This window comes from Barbatula barbatula (assembly GCF_947034865.1).
Source record: "Barbatula barbatula genome assembly, chromosome: 19".
In the NCBI taxonomy this organism is placed as follows: Eukaryota; Metazoa; Chordata; class Actinopteri; order Cypriniformes; family Nemacheilidae; genus Barbatula; species Barbatula barbatula.
The window spans coordinates 9,056,129-9,072,797 of NC_136782.1; the positions used below are offsets into that span (position 1 = coordinate 9,056,129).

The window sequence follows — 16,669 nt, forward strand, 5'->3', positions numbered from 1 at the left end:
ACTGTTGTCTGTTAGTCTGTTAGTCAATGGTGCTGAAATTTTTATTTTCCAAAACCTTCTTTTGCATAGATCAAAATTTCATATAGGTTAAGAACAACTTTAGGTGTGTAAAAATGACAAAGATTTTCATTTTTGGGGAACCCGTCCCTTTAAAGCTGCAATACATAGCTTTTTATGGTCAGCAATAAGTACATAAAAAAATTGTTAGACAAATTGTCTCCCGATTTGCATTGGTAAGCAAAGAATTATGATTTATATTGGCGCCGTTAGGTGGGAAAATAAGTTTGACGTCATTTAACTTGAACCCACTTGAAGATAAGTACATAAATTAAGCTGCAATTTTACAGTTTGTTCCAAACAGACATGGAACTATAAAGGCAAAGGTTATGGATTGCAGCTTTTAGATTGATCCACCAGCATTGTCACTTTTGGATTGGACTGCTTTGTCAACTCAGGAAGCATGAGGAAGAGCTCGGAAATCCTGTTTGTAATTCCATTTCGTGACAGCAGAAATTACACACTTCACCTTTAAGATAATATTTCGTCCGTCCATAAAAGCACATCCTGCAGTTTGGATTGGCAGGGATACAGATTCACAGGTAGACAGTAGGGGGCGCTCTAGGGGACAACAGTGACTATCGGGGAAGTAACAGTAGTAGCGTATAATTACTCTGGTTGAACCCCAGTGTCTGGCCCCCACAGCACCCACCTCCATCTGGGTAGAGGGACCAGAACACCACACGATAGCCCTTCAGAACCCCATTCAGGGTCATTCGCGGGGGCTCGGACCACGTGATCACCGCCTCGTCCGATGTCACCGTGATGGCCCGCACGTTCTGTGGCGGCTGGCTGGGAACTGCGAAAGAAAACAGAGTGAAAAATCACATAACGGCAAAAGAAATGCCTGGAAATTATGTAGACACCGGTGAAGAGAAGATACAATAGGTGAAATGGGGAACAAAAATTGCAGTGAAAGAGCACAATTACAGTGATATAGTGAAATTGCGGTAATATACCGCAATTGGAGCACTTGCTGTGGCCCGAGAGCATCAACAACCTTGTAACTGCGCTCAAAGTGGAACGAACAATCGCGTGCGGAAGCTTAAGAGAAGTCAAACGTTACAGTCATCTCGAGCCGTTTCACCTACTGAACACACTTGATTTTTGCCGGATGCACCACGAACGTGGCAGCGATGATGTGCCAAATTGCGTCCCTGAATAAATAATGCCGCTATTGAAGGGGACACAGAGCGCGTCTGTGCGGCTCACTGGGAGGGGAAAGGAGCGCGTGCGGACGACAGGATGAAAAGAAGAATGAAGGAGGAATAAAACTGGCTCTGCTGTGTGAGGGAGCAGCTGCAGTTGGCACAGACCAAGAGAGAGAGAGAGCAGTGGAGGTGGTGGTTAGGGGGGCTGGAGGAGAAATGATGGTATTTGTTTGAAGAGGACTTAGTGTCCCTCGTGGACTACACTAAAACTGCCATTTAGGACCGAACGGCCCGATAAAGCGCCATTGAGCACAACTCGCTACAGCAATTTAACCTTGAACCCAAAGCCTATTTCTTTCTCTTTCTTTCTCATATTGGCATCTTAAAATAAGTATTACTGTAAGTCAATTTATGGTCACATTTGATTCAGACAGCTGAACAGATGGACTACATGGTGCTACACAATCTCGATCAACCAGGAAAGAGAGCAAACACACCTGAAAATGTAAAATTTTAAGGCTGACACATATAAACAACTTAAAACCATGAAAGAACCATCCATAGAGGTATAAAGAAAAAAATCTAAATGAGGGAAGAATGCTGGAATGCTCAGGAGCACAAAGAGAACCAAGGAGCTTTCCAAAAATAAGGATGGAGAAGAAAGACAGCGGGACAAAGGTGGGCGGAGGCCTGGAAGGGGAAGTTGTGAGATGGAGGGAGAGATAAATGAAAGGTGCTCCGAGAGCGGAGTGGGGAGTTGAAAGCCGGAGAGAGGGATCTGGAGGAAAGATGAAAAGAGCGAAAAGGAGACAATGCGCTCAGCTGCAGATAATTAGACTGGGAGGAAAAGCTGCGGATCAGGGAGAGGGGCCTCGGCAGACAGGCTAATTATAACTATTTTCCAATGCTTGTTGTTATTACTATCATCCTTAAAAGCATCAATATCGCTGTCGCCTCGGTGACAGTGACACGCACGTGGATGAGGTCCACGGGTCAGAGTCAATCCCCAAACAAGAGAAATCCCCAAAAGAGTTCACTTTGTGTTTTGATTCACACGCACGGTGTGTGGTAGATACTGTATATGTTCAAACTTTGAAGAAGTGTGAAACAAAAAAACTATATGTCACACTGGTTCACATACTATTTTTAAACAATCTGCGATCATACACAATTAGCATTTAAAAATGAGCAAACACGTTTTGTACCATCTTCAAGGGTAGTGGCGTTGATCTCTGAACTCGAGGGTCCCGTTCCGGCCCGGTTAAATGCCTGGACCACCACTCCATACTGAGCAAACTTCTTTAAGTTATCCAGGGTGTAAACTTCACTGTCTCCCGTGGCTTTCATCTCCACTATGCTATATTGACCATTACTGCCTGGCCCGTTCTCCCTGTAACCGATCTGATAGCCACGGATCACTCCGTTCTGAAGCTCCTTCTTAGGTGCCTGAATGGAGAGAAAAGAACAAGAGTTTAATCTTTTTGCATACAAGGTGATTGTTTGAGAATGTAAGAACAATGTGAGAAGTTCAGCTCTACCTTCCAAGTAACGCGGATGCTCTGAGAGGTCATTGGCTGTAGGATCACATCCATGGGTGGCCCATCAGGAGCTGTGAGAAGATGACAATGAAGGTTATATAACAAAAGTTGAATATAAACAAGCTTAATGTATTTTAGACACAGTCTCATTCATTAAGAGATGCATCCATAATTCTGGTTATGCATGGGTACTTTCCAAATTCTTGCTGTCACACCATTGGACACGTTTGGTATATCACGTGTGTGGTATATTTGTCAACTACCTATTAACTATTTTCATGCAGAAAATACATTTTGAATTACAGTCTAGAAATCAATATGTTGTTCATAGAGATATGCATACATAGATGCCCCATTCGACCACTCTAGACACAAAGATGTGTCCGCCATTTTGGAACGGTCAACATTTCCAACCCAGTCTCACGACAGTTTGTGGCATAGACACAATTTTTTTTATCTATTTATGCCTGTTCATTGACACAAATATCCCCACTTTTTCGTGTCAGTGAGCACAACCTTTTTTAATGTCACTCAGCACGACTTTCTTTTTCGAGTCACTCAGGAGGACTTTCAATAAACAGACTGCGTGTTTATTTACATTTATATATTTATAACCTGATATCAAATCAAATCGTACATGTTTTTGGATGTGACTGACTAACACCTTACTTCACCACAAACCCTGAAAACCACCTTTTAAAATAGGTATGAATTCCCATCAGGTTGTGTTGATATATATTTACAGTATATATATGAGAGATAACGCGTTTTATAATACATTAGATTAAATGTCGTGCTGGGTGACACGAAAAAAGGGGGAAATTTGTGTCGGTATACACGAATAAATAGATTACACTTCATAACAATGTCTTGAATTCCTGTGAGACTCTAGTGACATTTCAGTTGCTGTCATCACTCAGAACACTCGTCTTCACAACAACACATAACATTTTATGTTCATACATGCGTATAACTTTTCAGAATACAGATTCACAGTCAACTTGATAATGTGTGTTTATGGACAGTACGAATATGGCAGACGACTTGCGTGTGTACTTCAGAGATTACTTATTTTTGTAGGCAAATACGTTGGTTCAGTATGCATTTTTTTTCCATTGACTTTTTCCAAAAAATAAGATTTGTGATTAACGAAGCTTTAAGATGTTAAAAAGTTTTGTCTATCAAGATAATATTTACAAACTAACACAATAGTTGGTGTTTTTGAAGCATAAATGGCCAGAAGTAAAAAGCTAACACGCAGCAATACATTGACTACACTAGGGTTGTTTGATATCCACGGCACCACCACCAAGTCTCTGACAACTTTCTCAAATTTTGTAACAAATGTGTAGCTTTGTAAGTATATACTCCGTGAATGAATCCCCATCCATGTAACTTGTTAGCATCCACCATTTTAAGACACAATAAAGCTTTAAAACTCACAAGCGGGTTATAACTGATGTGTTGTATGTCATAGAATTAAACGTGAAAACATTTCACGGTTAACCACAGATTTTATTTCAGGCGATTTACCAAAAACCTATAATTTGTTTTTACTTTGGGGCGATGGAACTGGAACAGCTAAAATGCTACAGTATAACTCGCTGCTGGGATTCCCATACAAAAAAAATCTAGGAATCTTCCAAGAAATTGCATAAATAAGGGACACACCCGAATTCATCATTATTATAAACAATACTAGCACAAATACATGTGCGTGTGTACATGTATGAGTTCAACTGAAAGTTTGTAATATTAGCTCTTCTTTGCATGCAATTAATAGTGAAACAGATCTGTAATACATACGCGCTTCCTCTGTGCTGATGGTCAGCTCTTTGCTGGCTTGGCTCCGGCCAATCTTGTTGTAGGAGTACATGCGGATGCTGTATACGGAAGCCGGGTGAAGCTCAACAATGTTGGCCTGGTTGTTGGTGGGTGAGATCTTACGGGTGGCGTGTTTGAGCTCCCAAGGGTCTACAAGAGAAACGACATAACATTACTATATGACACCTCAGTCCAGGCCGTTCCAGAACATTGCATTTTTTGGCATACAAAATTATTCGGATGTACCGGAAACAGAGACAAACACAGAAGTACTGTAAAGACTTCTGTGCAGCGGTGCAGAAATCCATTCACATCCCATTCATCTGAGGATTTTCACAACATATTTCTCTGACATGCAAATACATATTTAATGCACACTAGCAATGTAATTCATCCAAGCTTGAAATGGAAACAAAGCAATGGCGCACCAGATTTATTCTTGTACTCAATGTCGTAGCTGGTGATGATGCTGTTGCCGTCGAACCGCTGGGTCCACCTCAGGTTCATGCTGCGATCTTTAACCTCTCGAACCTCCAGCTCTGGGGGATCAGGGGGTTCTACGAACAAAATGCAGGGAAAATGACTTCAATTGGATGATGGAGATCAGGACACGTGGTGAAAGAAAGAGCGATACTAAAGAGTAAGTGGTGACTCGGGGGCCGGGAGGTAAATTATTGATTTTGTGTCTCTGGATAAGGAGTATCATGTAAGATGTGAGCGTGTTGTTCATGGCCGATTGTCTTGCCTTGCACAGTCAACTGGATGAGCCCGCGACCCTCGCCGTACGAGTTTATGGCGTGGCAGGAGAAAAAGACAGAGTCCCCGCGTTCAGCCGGCTTTAGCTGCGGGAAGAGAAGTGTAGTGGTTGAACTCTTTGCTTCTTTCTTTGTGTTGTACAATGGGGATTTATTTTTATTATTTAACAAAAACAGTTTTTTATTGACCTCATACACGTGTATGTATAGGCATGCTCACCTTCAGTGTGGAGATGACTTCATCGCTCTTCTCATTGGGGCTGGTGGTGATGGAGTAGCGAGGGTTGCGGTCTGGGTCGATGACGGTGTCGCCCCGCTCCCAGCGGATGATGATGGGATACTCGCCCCGGGCGGTACAGTTTAACTCCTTGTTTTGACCCTTTATAGCCATGGTGGTGTTCGGGTGGGACGTGATCATGGCTGGAACTGCAGGAGAAGATGTCGCAAGTGAACGAAAAGTAAATAAATGAAGGCAAAGTGAATTCTAAAGGCAGAGGTCAGTGTGAATTTAAACCGACACCTGGCGTTCCAGTGAGCATCACTGTGTGTCTTTCTCTCCACCTCCTAAATCACTTTTCACACTATCTCGCTCACTCATTTCCACTCAAGTAACTCCTCTCCAGTACTGCCTCTAACACGCACACACACAATATCGATCTGAGGAGGGTTCCGCTGTTTTGTTTTCATCACTTATTCATTCCCTCCTCTTTCAAAGATTGAAATGGATGGAATTGAGGGAGTCAGAACAGAGGAATGATTCAATCAATAACACAAACACTGAATCAGAGAGAGAGAGAGAGAGAGAGAGAGAGAGAGAGAGAGAGAGAGAGAGAGAGAGAGAGAGAGAGAGAGAGAGAGAGAGAGAGAGAGAGAGAGGGAGGGAGGGAGGGGGAGAGAGAGATAGGGAGAGGGAGAGAGAGAGAGAGAGAGAGAGAGAGAGAGAGAGAGAGAGGAGGGAGGGAGAGAGAGAGAGAGAGCGACACACTGTTAGACAAGAAGAAAATTGGGATCCCGTTAACACAAAGCTGCTGATATCCACAGGCTTTGCATGGAAATTTAAAACAGTGTTCTACTCATTGCTTGGTTAGTAACAACACATATAACCAGCAAGTCAGATTTATCCCAATGCAATCTTTATACCACCCAAGCGTTACATTTATAAAACGGTCAAGAATATAAAAATTGGTAAGGAGATAAGAAATGTTTGTATATTAGAGATGCACCGAAACTTAATTTCTAACCGTAAATGATACTGATAGTCGATTATTTAGATCGATATTTGCTGACGCCCATCAGCAAAGTGATGGGCATCGATATATATCGATAGTTTGGTGGATATATAAAAAATATTTCTTAACTTTCTGAATGTTATTAATTTATATAATGACTATAAATATAAAGTGCTCAAAAATATAAACTTTTGATTTTGAAAGTCATTTATTTCATTTAAACATGAATATAAACTGTAACAGGCATTTAATGTAAAGAACAATTGGTGATTATTTAACTCTGACAATCTGCAAAAGCATTCTAAAAAGAAGTTATGCTCATACATTTCATAACCTTGTTGAATATGCAAAATTTTAGTTGATTGTGAGTTTCTTGTTTAAGAAATATTTTGGTTTATTGCGACATTTTGTCTCACAGTTCTGTGTTTATAACTCATAATTCTATTATTAAAAGAAATATTTTCTTAGAATTATGGACTCTAATGTCTAGTGAGGGAAAACTGTAAAGCTGATGTCAAGTCCTCTGTTTGATGATCCCTTTGTTTTATGTACCTTATAAGTATTCCAAAGTATTCTAAAGTATTTAGAATAAGTTACAAAATTTGTGTAATCTATAAAAAATATGTTACAGATTACTTTTAAAGCCTGTATTTTGTAATCTGTAGTGGAATACATTTGAAAAGTAACCTTCCCAACCCTGCCGATATTCATTTTGGTGCATCTCTAGTTTATGAATAATATGAATATTATTTGTGCCTTAAAATACATAGTTGTGTTAAAGTACATCATTGCCGTATATCTCGTACACAAGGTGTCGGAAAAGGATAATATATATTACAATAACGAAAAAGTATTATATGTTATGATAATTTAATATGTTAATGATTATACAGTTATGATAATTGAAATGGAAAATATGTTTAATTATTGTAAAAATTATGTCAGAATGCAAAACTCTTAATGACCTCTAAAAACGTTTCTTCTGAAATTAATTTATTGTGATAAAATATGACATTAGTTTGTGAGACGGTAGAAGGCTCATGGCTGTGTGTTAATGAATACACCCGTGCATGTTATTTTCAATGCGTCTCGGCTGTAACTCAAGCCTGGGGCAGTGTTGTGTGGACGCGGGTTTTCTGCACCCTACATTAATGTGAGAAATCGATATTATGGATGTGGGCAGAACAGATCGTGTGTCTGATCTAACCATCAGTCATGAGATGGCCTTACAGAATCGGTTGTAATGTTCTATTAATGTAAATGAGCTTGGTCGGACTCAAATATCTCGTTTTCACTCAAACACAAACACAAAATCAGAGACACTCCTGGCTGCTACTGTATATATGAAAGACAAAGGCTACGTGGATGTCTTGATTCAGTATGACTAATATATTATAAGCTGGGTCATTAGTTTGAGTGACAAACTGACAGGTGAGGGTGTATATATGCTTTCTCTGTGTGTGAAGGGCTTCTCTGTGTGTGTGTGTGTGTGTGTGTGTGTGTGTCTGTGTGTGTCTGTCCAGCCAAGCATCTCGAAACCTTCCCGCAGGCATCAGTCTGAGATGTAAAAGCCCATCTGAGGGCTCTTCTTGAACAAAGACCTCAAACACACACTAGAACAAACCATTCCCGCCAATGCAGGTCAAATCACATTGGAAAATCATTGAATGTAGTGTGTCTAAAATACACATTTGGTTTGTTTTACATACTCTGTTATGTTTTAATAAAGATAAATAAAAATACTAACATTTTATCCTCAAAAAGGATGAAATAACAATAACAAAAATTTGTTGATCCATTCTTTTCTGTTCACATCTAATATTATGGCCTTGAAAGCAGAGCTACAGTTTTTTTGGTTTTAATTCAGAGCAAACATTAAAATGATAGTTCATCCAAAAATGCTGTCATCATTTACACAAAAGAACACAAAATAAGAAACTATGAATAAAGTTTGTAACTGAACAGCATCGGCACCCATTCACACATTCTACTGTATGGACACGGGTGCCAGTTGACAACATTCTTCAAAACATCCAACATCACCAACAACATTTCGAGGGTGAGCAAATTATGACAGAATAAAAGTTTTTGGGTGAACTATAACTTTAAGTGACACAGATGTGCCTGATAGTTTTAGACGTACTTTTTACGGTCAGCATCATGCTTTTGCTGATGTCAGAGCCCACTCCATTGCTGGCCTGACACAGGTAATACCCCCGATCCTCCTCCAGCACGTGACGAATCAACAGAGAACCGTTGGACAGGATCTGGATGCGACCCGTAAGGGGCACTGGGTGGTACTGCTGGGGGTTCCCGATACCTGAAGAACAATGATGGAGAAAATTTTGCGCAGTTAGATACAGACCGAATGAGATTAGATAAAGAGAGTCTTAACTGAGTCATGTAAATCAAACTTTCTTTCATTTGGAGACAGTGACTTTGGACAGAACCTTTAGCGTGCTTCCAGACAACTTTGGGCGGTGGGTAGCCTTCCACAGAACAGTTAAGAACCTCAGACTTTCCATAGATCCCATCCTGATTATTGGGTTGGACCCGAAAACGAGGAGGAACTAGGATGGACAAGATCACAACCTTTATTAGGAGATTTGTGACCATGATGTTTTTTGGCTCCATAGTTCTTTGAGGTCCAACAAACATGAAAATCAGTGTTAAATGATAAGTTGACCTTGAACCTAGAAGCCCTCTCTCTTGCTCACCTGTTACTATCAGCTGTCTCTCTGAACTAACAGTGGCGGCGTCATTGCTGGCGATGCAAGTGTAGTTTCCGTTGTGCTTAAGTGATACTTTGGATATCTGCAGGGAGCTCATGAATTCCTTGGTCTCGATGGTGACCCCAGACGTCCCCGATACGATCTCCTGCCCGTCCTTTCGCCAGGTGATGCGGATGGGCATGTCTCCGGATGACACCACGCACGCTATGTACATCAGCTTGCCGATGGAGGTGGGCGGGAAGTCGAAGGGCTGGATGAGCGGAGGAACTGAGGAAGAACGAGGGAGAGATCTTCAATGTTAAAAATCCATGCCCTTCCATGATCTGCAATGTAATCCTGACCCTCATCACCCTCCAAAACGACACACGCGCACGCACGCACTCACGCACTCACATCCCACCCCTCCAGCCCATAATAGCTGCTCTAATTAGAGCCCAATTGGCATGGGGAATAATGGCATTGCCATGGAAACAGAGGTGGGGGGCTCCATCGGAGACATCTGGGGGATTTAATCTGGGGCTCGTTAAAATTCAGCTAATTAAATCAGAGACATGACAAGACAGGCAGTGCACTATAGCGACTTCACACTGGAGTCAGTGTTCTGTTGTACCGCTACACACATACACACACGCATTCATGCAAACACACACACTAGACCTCGCTGTCTTGGTGCAAGCGCCTTCGTCCCCTTGTATAGACACACGTGGTGAAGATTCAAAACCTAACATCAGAACGGCTTCCCTTTCATTTCCATTTAACATACTGCAAATTACACCCCCCACGTGCACACATACACATGCAAAGTGCACTGGGTAATTGATGAGTGGTTGTAATGCTGCAGAAGGCCTGTAATCCTGTTAATCAGAGGTTATTAGTGTTGTGCTTTTTTTCATGGTCTTTGTGCCAGTGGAAGGGAAAGACCATCTACGGCCTTCATCACCCGCCTACAAGCTAAACACACACTGACACCACCACAACACACGCTCTTACAACAAAACACACCAAAGACCACAGCACTTTGTAACCATTATCAGATTGTTTTATAGATAGTGAAGATATAAAGGTGAACCATTGTACAATGGACAATATTAGTAGTGACAGAAAATGACGAAATATATAACAATAATATACTGGGGAAAGTGAGCATCCGGGATGATAAAATTAAATGTTTAAAAAAGTTTGTTACATTTTTTTTAGATGCATTAAAATTAAAATAAAAATAATCATAGCCTGTCAAGGGAGTTCATTAATTGTGACTGACTGTATTATTAAATATGACTGAAATTGTAAAAACATTAAAGTTAAAAAAGGAATAATTATTATTAAAAGTTTTAACTTAATAGTATGAAATGGTTAAAGATTGAGAAAAGTTATGAGAGAGTTCAAAAAGAAGAAATGCTTTATAATCCTGTTCCAATGGTTTTTATGACAAACATTTGTAATTGGTTGTAATAGTTACAAAATGAGATTCAGACCACCCCCACACTTCCGACTTTGGTTTTAAAACCTAATAATTGGCAGCAGTTGCTTACCTTTAACAGTGACGTGGACGGTTTGGCTGATGGACAGCTGTGGTTGGATGAGCACGCTGCACAGATACGCCCCCTCATCCATACCCTTCTGCACATCGCTCAGCTTCAGAGTGCCGTTTTCGTACACGACCTGACGATGGTTGTCTGGCAACAACATCCCGTCTTTATACCACTTGATAGAGTAATACGGATAGCCGATCACACGGCAGTTAATAAAGGTGTTACGACCGGCCACGGCTGTGATGTTCCTCATGGCCCGGATACTGGGAGGACCTGTAAGGTAGAGGAAAGAGAGAAAGAGAGAGAGAGACAGAGACAGAGAGAGAGAGAGAGAGAGGAGGAAAAGTATAGCAAAAAGAGGGATGGAGTAGATGAGGCAGGCATAAAGGGTAAAAGATGAGGATTCAAGGGAGAAGTCATTGAAGGAGGAAGATGGAAAAGAGTTGTTTTGGAAAGATATTTGGGATAAAGGGAGGAGAAAAGTGAGCGGAAGAGAAAGGAAGAGCGAGTGATGGAGAAGGAGGGGGTTAGAATGCCCTTGGTCTTCACAGCGGACATTGTGGTGTAAGAAGTGTGTGTGATTGTGCACATCTAAAGTTTTAATGTGTCTGGTAGTTTATACATCATTATCCATAGCTTGGCAAAAAGGCACGCAACATAGAGATCATGCCATTGTTTAACCTCAGAGACTGAATGGGGTGTGTTTCTGTATGTTTAGATTAATACACCAAGCCGAAGGTTTTAATCAGATACGTTTATGTGTGGCGTAAACTTAACAATAAAGTAAAATCTAAGATTTGTGTAGACAGTGAAAATAAATGTAACATTTCATTGCAACATCCCAAAACAAACATATGTAGGATTGAGGACTGTGAGAGCAGAAGCCTTTGTATTCATTTAGCCATTTACCATTGCAGCACACTAGCTCTTTAAAAAGGATCCCGAACATTATTTCAAATACAGATTTTTCTAAACTACTGTGTCCAGTGTAAAACCCTATTTGACCAATAGAAAACTTAACTCTGGAGGTTGCTATGTGGGACCCTTGTTATTTTAAAACTAACAGTATCTATATTTTGTTTTTCTCTTCATGTAAACCTGCTTTGAAACAATGAAACACTGTGAAAAGCCAAGTATAAATAAAACTAAATTGAATCGTATTTATTTCTTGCTAGCACAAGTTTTTAAACAATTTAACAGATAGCATAAGCTCCCCTGTCTTTATTAACATTTGTTGTCACTAAACAGTTGAAGATCAAAACAACCATCATACAACTAAATAAAAAGTTTTTGAACTAAAGTGAAAACTGAAGCGAAATAAATTTTGCATCAAATTGTCAACGCTCACTGAAAATGGCTTCATTCAAATCACTGTCAATGTAAACCATTCCCTTAACAGAATAGTACACCCAAAAAATGCATTATTTACTTAACGTCATGTCATCCAAACCTGAATGCTGTTTTTTCCAGGAGAATATAAACAAATTACACTCCTGGATTTCCCTCGAATGAATTCCACTTTAATTTCTTTGCCTGTGTTACACACAAATTGTGTGGCCCAATGACTTGGAATGACATACTTTTTAAAAGCGTTTTTAGCATGTTTGGGGTTGTTGCATGGATGATTTACTTTTGCAAATCGACAGAAAATATTAAATACACAGTATATAATATTTAAAATATATCCTCAATAATCGGTTTTAGGACCCTTGCTATTCTCTATATACAGTACATGCTGCCCCTTTTTGACATTATTAGAAAACATGGAATTTGTTTCTACAGCCATGCAGATGATGCTCAATTATACAGTACATCTAGACCGGAAGAAACCTCAAACTGAACAAAACTGGAAGAGTGCATTCAGGACATAAAACATTGGACGAGTAGTATGTTTCTTCTGCTAAATTCAGATACTTATCAGACCAAATACCTGTAAACAGAATATTTCAGATTACAATTGGCAAATAAAGGCATGCACTGTTACCTCAGCAAGAACTTGGCATTACCTTGGACAGCAACCTGTCTTTTGAAAACCACATCTCAAACATCACAAAACCGCCTTCTCTCATCTTAGAAACATTGTCAAACTGAGGATGCAGAAAAACTAGGTCATGCATTTATAACTTTAAGACTTGACTACTGTAATGCACTACTTAGTAGTTGTCCTGCATCATCATTAAACAAATTACAGTTAGTTCAGAAAGCAGCTACTAGACTTCTTACAAGGTCTAGAACATTTTATCACATAACACCAATTTTATCATCCCTACAGTGCCTACCCTTTAAAATACCGTATAGACTATAAAGTACTTCTAATCACTAGTAAAGCATTAAACGGTTTAGCTCCCGCTAATCTAGCAGAGCTTCTATCACGGTAAAACCCATCCCGCTCTCTACCATTACAAAACTCCAATACTTCTGATAGTTCCTAGACTCACTAAATCCACCAAAGGGGGTCAAGCTTTCTCACCTAACGTCTGGAATAGCCTTCCTGATACTATTCGAAGAGTCAGACACACCCCCAATTGAAATCTAGATTAAAGACACAGCCAAGCATACATATGATGCATACCGGTATTATCTCTTGTTTATAAATAAATGAACAGCAACTACGCTAATTGTCCTCTCTCTGCCCTCCTCCCCTACCTCGGAATACCCATCCTATGGTAACCACAGATTATGCCGGCTCAAGTAGGACCACCTCACACCAGCACCAGCTGATGGTCACGTGCCATCCTCATACGAGAACTTGTGGACTTCATGTGTGCCATCCTCCTGCCAGATCCTGTGGACTTAATAGATCATCTCAGCTCCAGCCCAGGCAATCTCCATCAACAATCAAGAGCAAAGATGGACCCATGTTACTTTAATACTTAGACTAACTTTTGTTTATTTTTGTCATTCTTCCTGTAAAGCCGCTTTGCAACAATTAATCTTTCAAAATTAGACAAGATTAAATAAATTATGTATGACTTTCTCCAGGATTCTGCTCTCAGCTCACACACAAGGATGGAGGGGTGTATGGATGAATAGATGGAGGAACACAGTTAATATGTGAACGGTCAATGTATGAAGATGCAAAAAGAACAAATGAAATAAATACTGAATATTACTTTCATGTTGGTAGTTTACCCTAAGAGCTAAATTAAAAGGTCTGGATGCAGGTTTATCAAACCTGAACTACTTTTTACTTGCCACTGTGTCTTAGTCATAGCTTTAATTGTTAAAATATGAATAATTCTTAATATGTGAAATACTGTGCCCCAGCAATTTGGTTGTTCGGGCTCGTGGTCCTTTGCAGACTCCTGTCCTCTCTCTAACACCCTGTGCAATTTTCTATTCGCGTCTATAAAGCTAAAGGCAAAAAAACTATCTAGCTTAATAACACCTGCAAGTCTCTCAACTGTACAACTTCAAGGCTTGCAAAATTATAAATCAACAAAAAAAAAATGGTTCTCAGACCAAGAAAGCTCCTGGAGAAGCTGAAGCAGTTGAAGCTAAATATGAATCAGGTGGCAAGTGGAACCAGAGGCACTAGAAAACGGAAAAGGACATTTTGTTTGGCTCAAAATGGAGGGCGGATCCGTTAATAAACGCAACAAATGCGCCGATGGGGCATATGGAGATTTTATGCACACAGATATTCTCCTCTCTTACAACCCACTCCTCATCCCAATGCCTCTCTCTTCTTCTGTAGCTCTCTCTTTTTCTCACAGCTCAGCGTGCATTGTGCTTTGAAGTCACCGCTCTGACAAGTCAACCCTGATGTATTATTCAAGAAGACTGTCGCACAGTATCCCCCTTTTCTCTTTTCTTTACAGTTATTCACCCTCTCTCTTTCTCCTTCTCACTATTTCTTTTGTTCTCAAACATAATATATGAATGTATGAACTTCGATAAGGATCCAGGCAGGAAGTGAGCGCTGCTATTGTGCTGTTCATGAGAAGAATGGGCTTGATTGCTCACGAACGTCTGTGTTTGTTAAATATTATGTTGAGAACTATCATCTCAAGAATAAACGTGTTTGACAGATAGGAGCCCTGTTTCAAACCTAGGGAGATGCCTTATAGTACAGGCAGCCGACATTCATTTCAGCATTTTAACCCTCATAAATCAAAATAAGTGACCGGTTTGTAAGCAATGCAACCACTTCTGCCACAATAATGAGATAAAATCATTAGAGTTTGGGGTGTGCATGTTGCTAAGCTAATAGCACAATACTCTTACAGGCTTTAAACTGCATCACTATGAAATTTAGGGTAAAATAATAAAAACCTTTAGAAGGCTAGTCAAGTTTTGCTTCACTCATCCATCTATCAGGCATGGATTGGAATTGCTTTTTCGACAAATGTCAACAAAAGGAGATGCATACTTCAAATTTTGCTAAAATGTGGCATCTTAAAGGCAGTTAAGATTGAGTTAAGATGGCTACCTTCACGTCAGACTAAAACATTTAAAAATTATAGACGTTTCAGCGGCAACAACATAAACAAACGTTTCCATGAAATCTAATAGGAACATTCTTAAAAGTGTTTTATAGAGTGTTTCAGTGATAATTATTATAAATTATTTATCCGTGCACACTTTTATTTTTATTCATTTGGACTTGTAATCTTTAATCAAAAATGTTAAGCTCCTCTCCCCCTCTTAATAACAACTCTTTACCACATGACGCAACAAAAAAGAGATATGATTAAACTGACTGTCCAATGCCCAGGGCAAAATAAAGCCCCTCCTAACACCTTTTCTTGTTTCAGAAGCCTTTTCACTCGGATTTACGTCGCAATACGGAAAAGAAGTCAATCTTAACTTCCGTTTCATGGTGACTTTAAGAAGCAGTAACTGTTGAGTAGATTTAAATTAATTGAATACAATTCAAATAAAACAAAATGTAACATTAAATTAGCATTACTATTAATTAAATATATAATAAATTGTTACATTATAACCAAACACAGGCCGGAAGTTAACTTCGGGTCAGCCGTATGCATCCGATTAAACTGTCTGTAGTAACTGTAGTTAACACAGTTTTTTTCTTGATGGATTGCCGTTTGAGATTCACTACAAATGACACGGTTAAAACATTGGTAAAAAAGGATTTCATACACCTATTTAGAAAGCTCACTACGTTTTGGAAAACAGAGAAAGGGTGTGTGACAAAGTCATTGCTGTCATTCTGCATGAGTATTCTTGGGTCAAAGTGTATTAGTCAGTGTTTTAAGACATATGAGTGTGTCCATGGCCGTTGGTAACCGCGCGTGACTGTGGCTCACTGGCGCTGGGTCTCATTCTCACTCCAATGATTGTTCTGGCATGTCTCCTTAAAGCAGACAGATCTGTCATAACTGAACATTTCAGAGAGAGAGATGAGACAGGAGAAGTTGAATTCAACAGGCCTGTCAACATGACTCAACCTTAGTCTAGTCTCATACGAGTCCGCCCACGATCCGCCCACAGTTCTTTATAGCTAACCGTAAGATTAATACGGCACACGGCAGTGGATGGTAGTTTCTTGATCATGTTAGCTCTTGGTCAATTTTAATCAACCTTCTTTTCTTGTCTTTCTCTTCTCCTCCAAGAACTTCACCTCTCTTCTCTTTTCCCTAAAACTTCTTGCCTCTTGTCCATTTTTCTCTCCTCTTTTCCATTCTCCTCATCTAATCTTTTCTCATTCCTCATCTTTTTGTTTAATCTGCTCTTTCCTTTCTTCTTATCTAATCCCTCCACTCACCCTAGGACCCCTCTCCTCCCCTCTCCTCTCAGTCTGGTTTCTTAGCTGACGTGTCTCTATTCTCTCTGGCGTGAAGGCATCTCCTCGGTGCCAGCTCTCCACTCTGTCCCAGAACAGCCA

General features: G+C 40.0%; 1 protein-coding gene across 2 annotated transcripts in view; it reads right to left on the reverse strand.

Annotated features, from left to right (window-relative positions):
• dscaml1 (Down syndrome cell adhesion molecule like 1) overlaps positions 1-16,669 on the reverse strand; it is a 107,562-nt gene that overhangs the window by 16,262 nt on the left and 74,631 nt on the right. Inside the window, exons 8-18 of one of the 2 annotated variants that reach the window (XM_079480932.1) lie at positions 10,819-11,091; positions 9,272-9,553; positions 9,005-9,124; positions 8,698-8,874; positions 5,546-5,751; positions 5,316-5,412; positions 4,999-5,127; positions 4,553-4,720; positions 2,747-2,817; positions 2,414-2,654; positions 710-856 (exon numbers count right to left, since the gene is read on the reverse strand). In XM_079480932.1, coding sequence (XP_079337058.1) covers positions 710-856; positions 2,414-2,654; positions 2,747-2,817; positions 4,553-4,720; positions 4,999-5,127; positions 5,316-5,412; positions 5,546-5,751; positions 8,698-8,874; positions 9,005-9,124; positions 9,272-9,553; positions 10,819-11,091 — 1,911 coding nt within the window. Of the gene's footprint in view, positions 1-670; positions 857-2,413; positions 2,655-2,746; positions 2,818-4,552; positions 4,721-4,998; positions 5,128-5,315; positions 5,413-5,545; positions 5,752-8,697; positions 8,875-9,004; positions 9,125-9,271; positions 9,554-10,818; positions 11,092-16,669 lie in introns of both variants that reach the window. The other variant, XM_079480931.1, reaches the window with a different exon arrangement.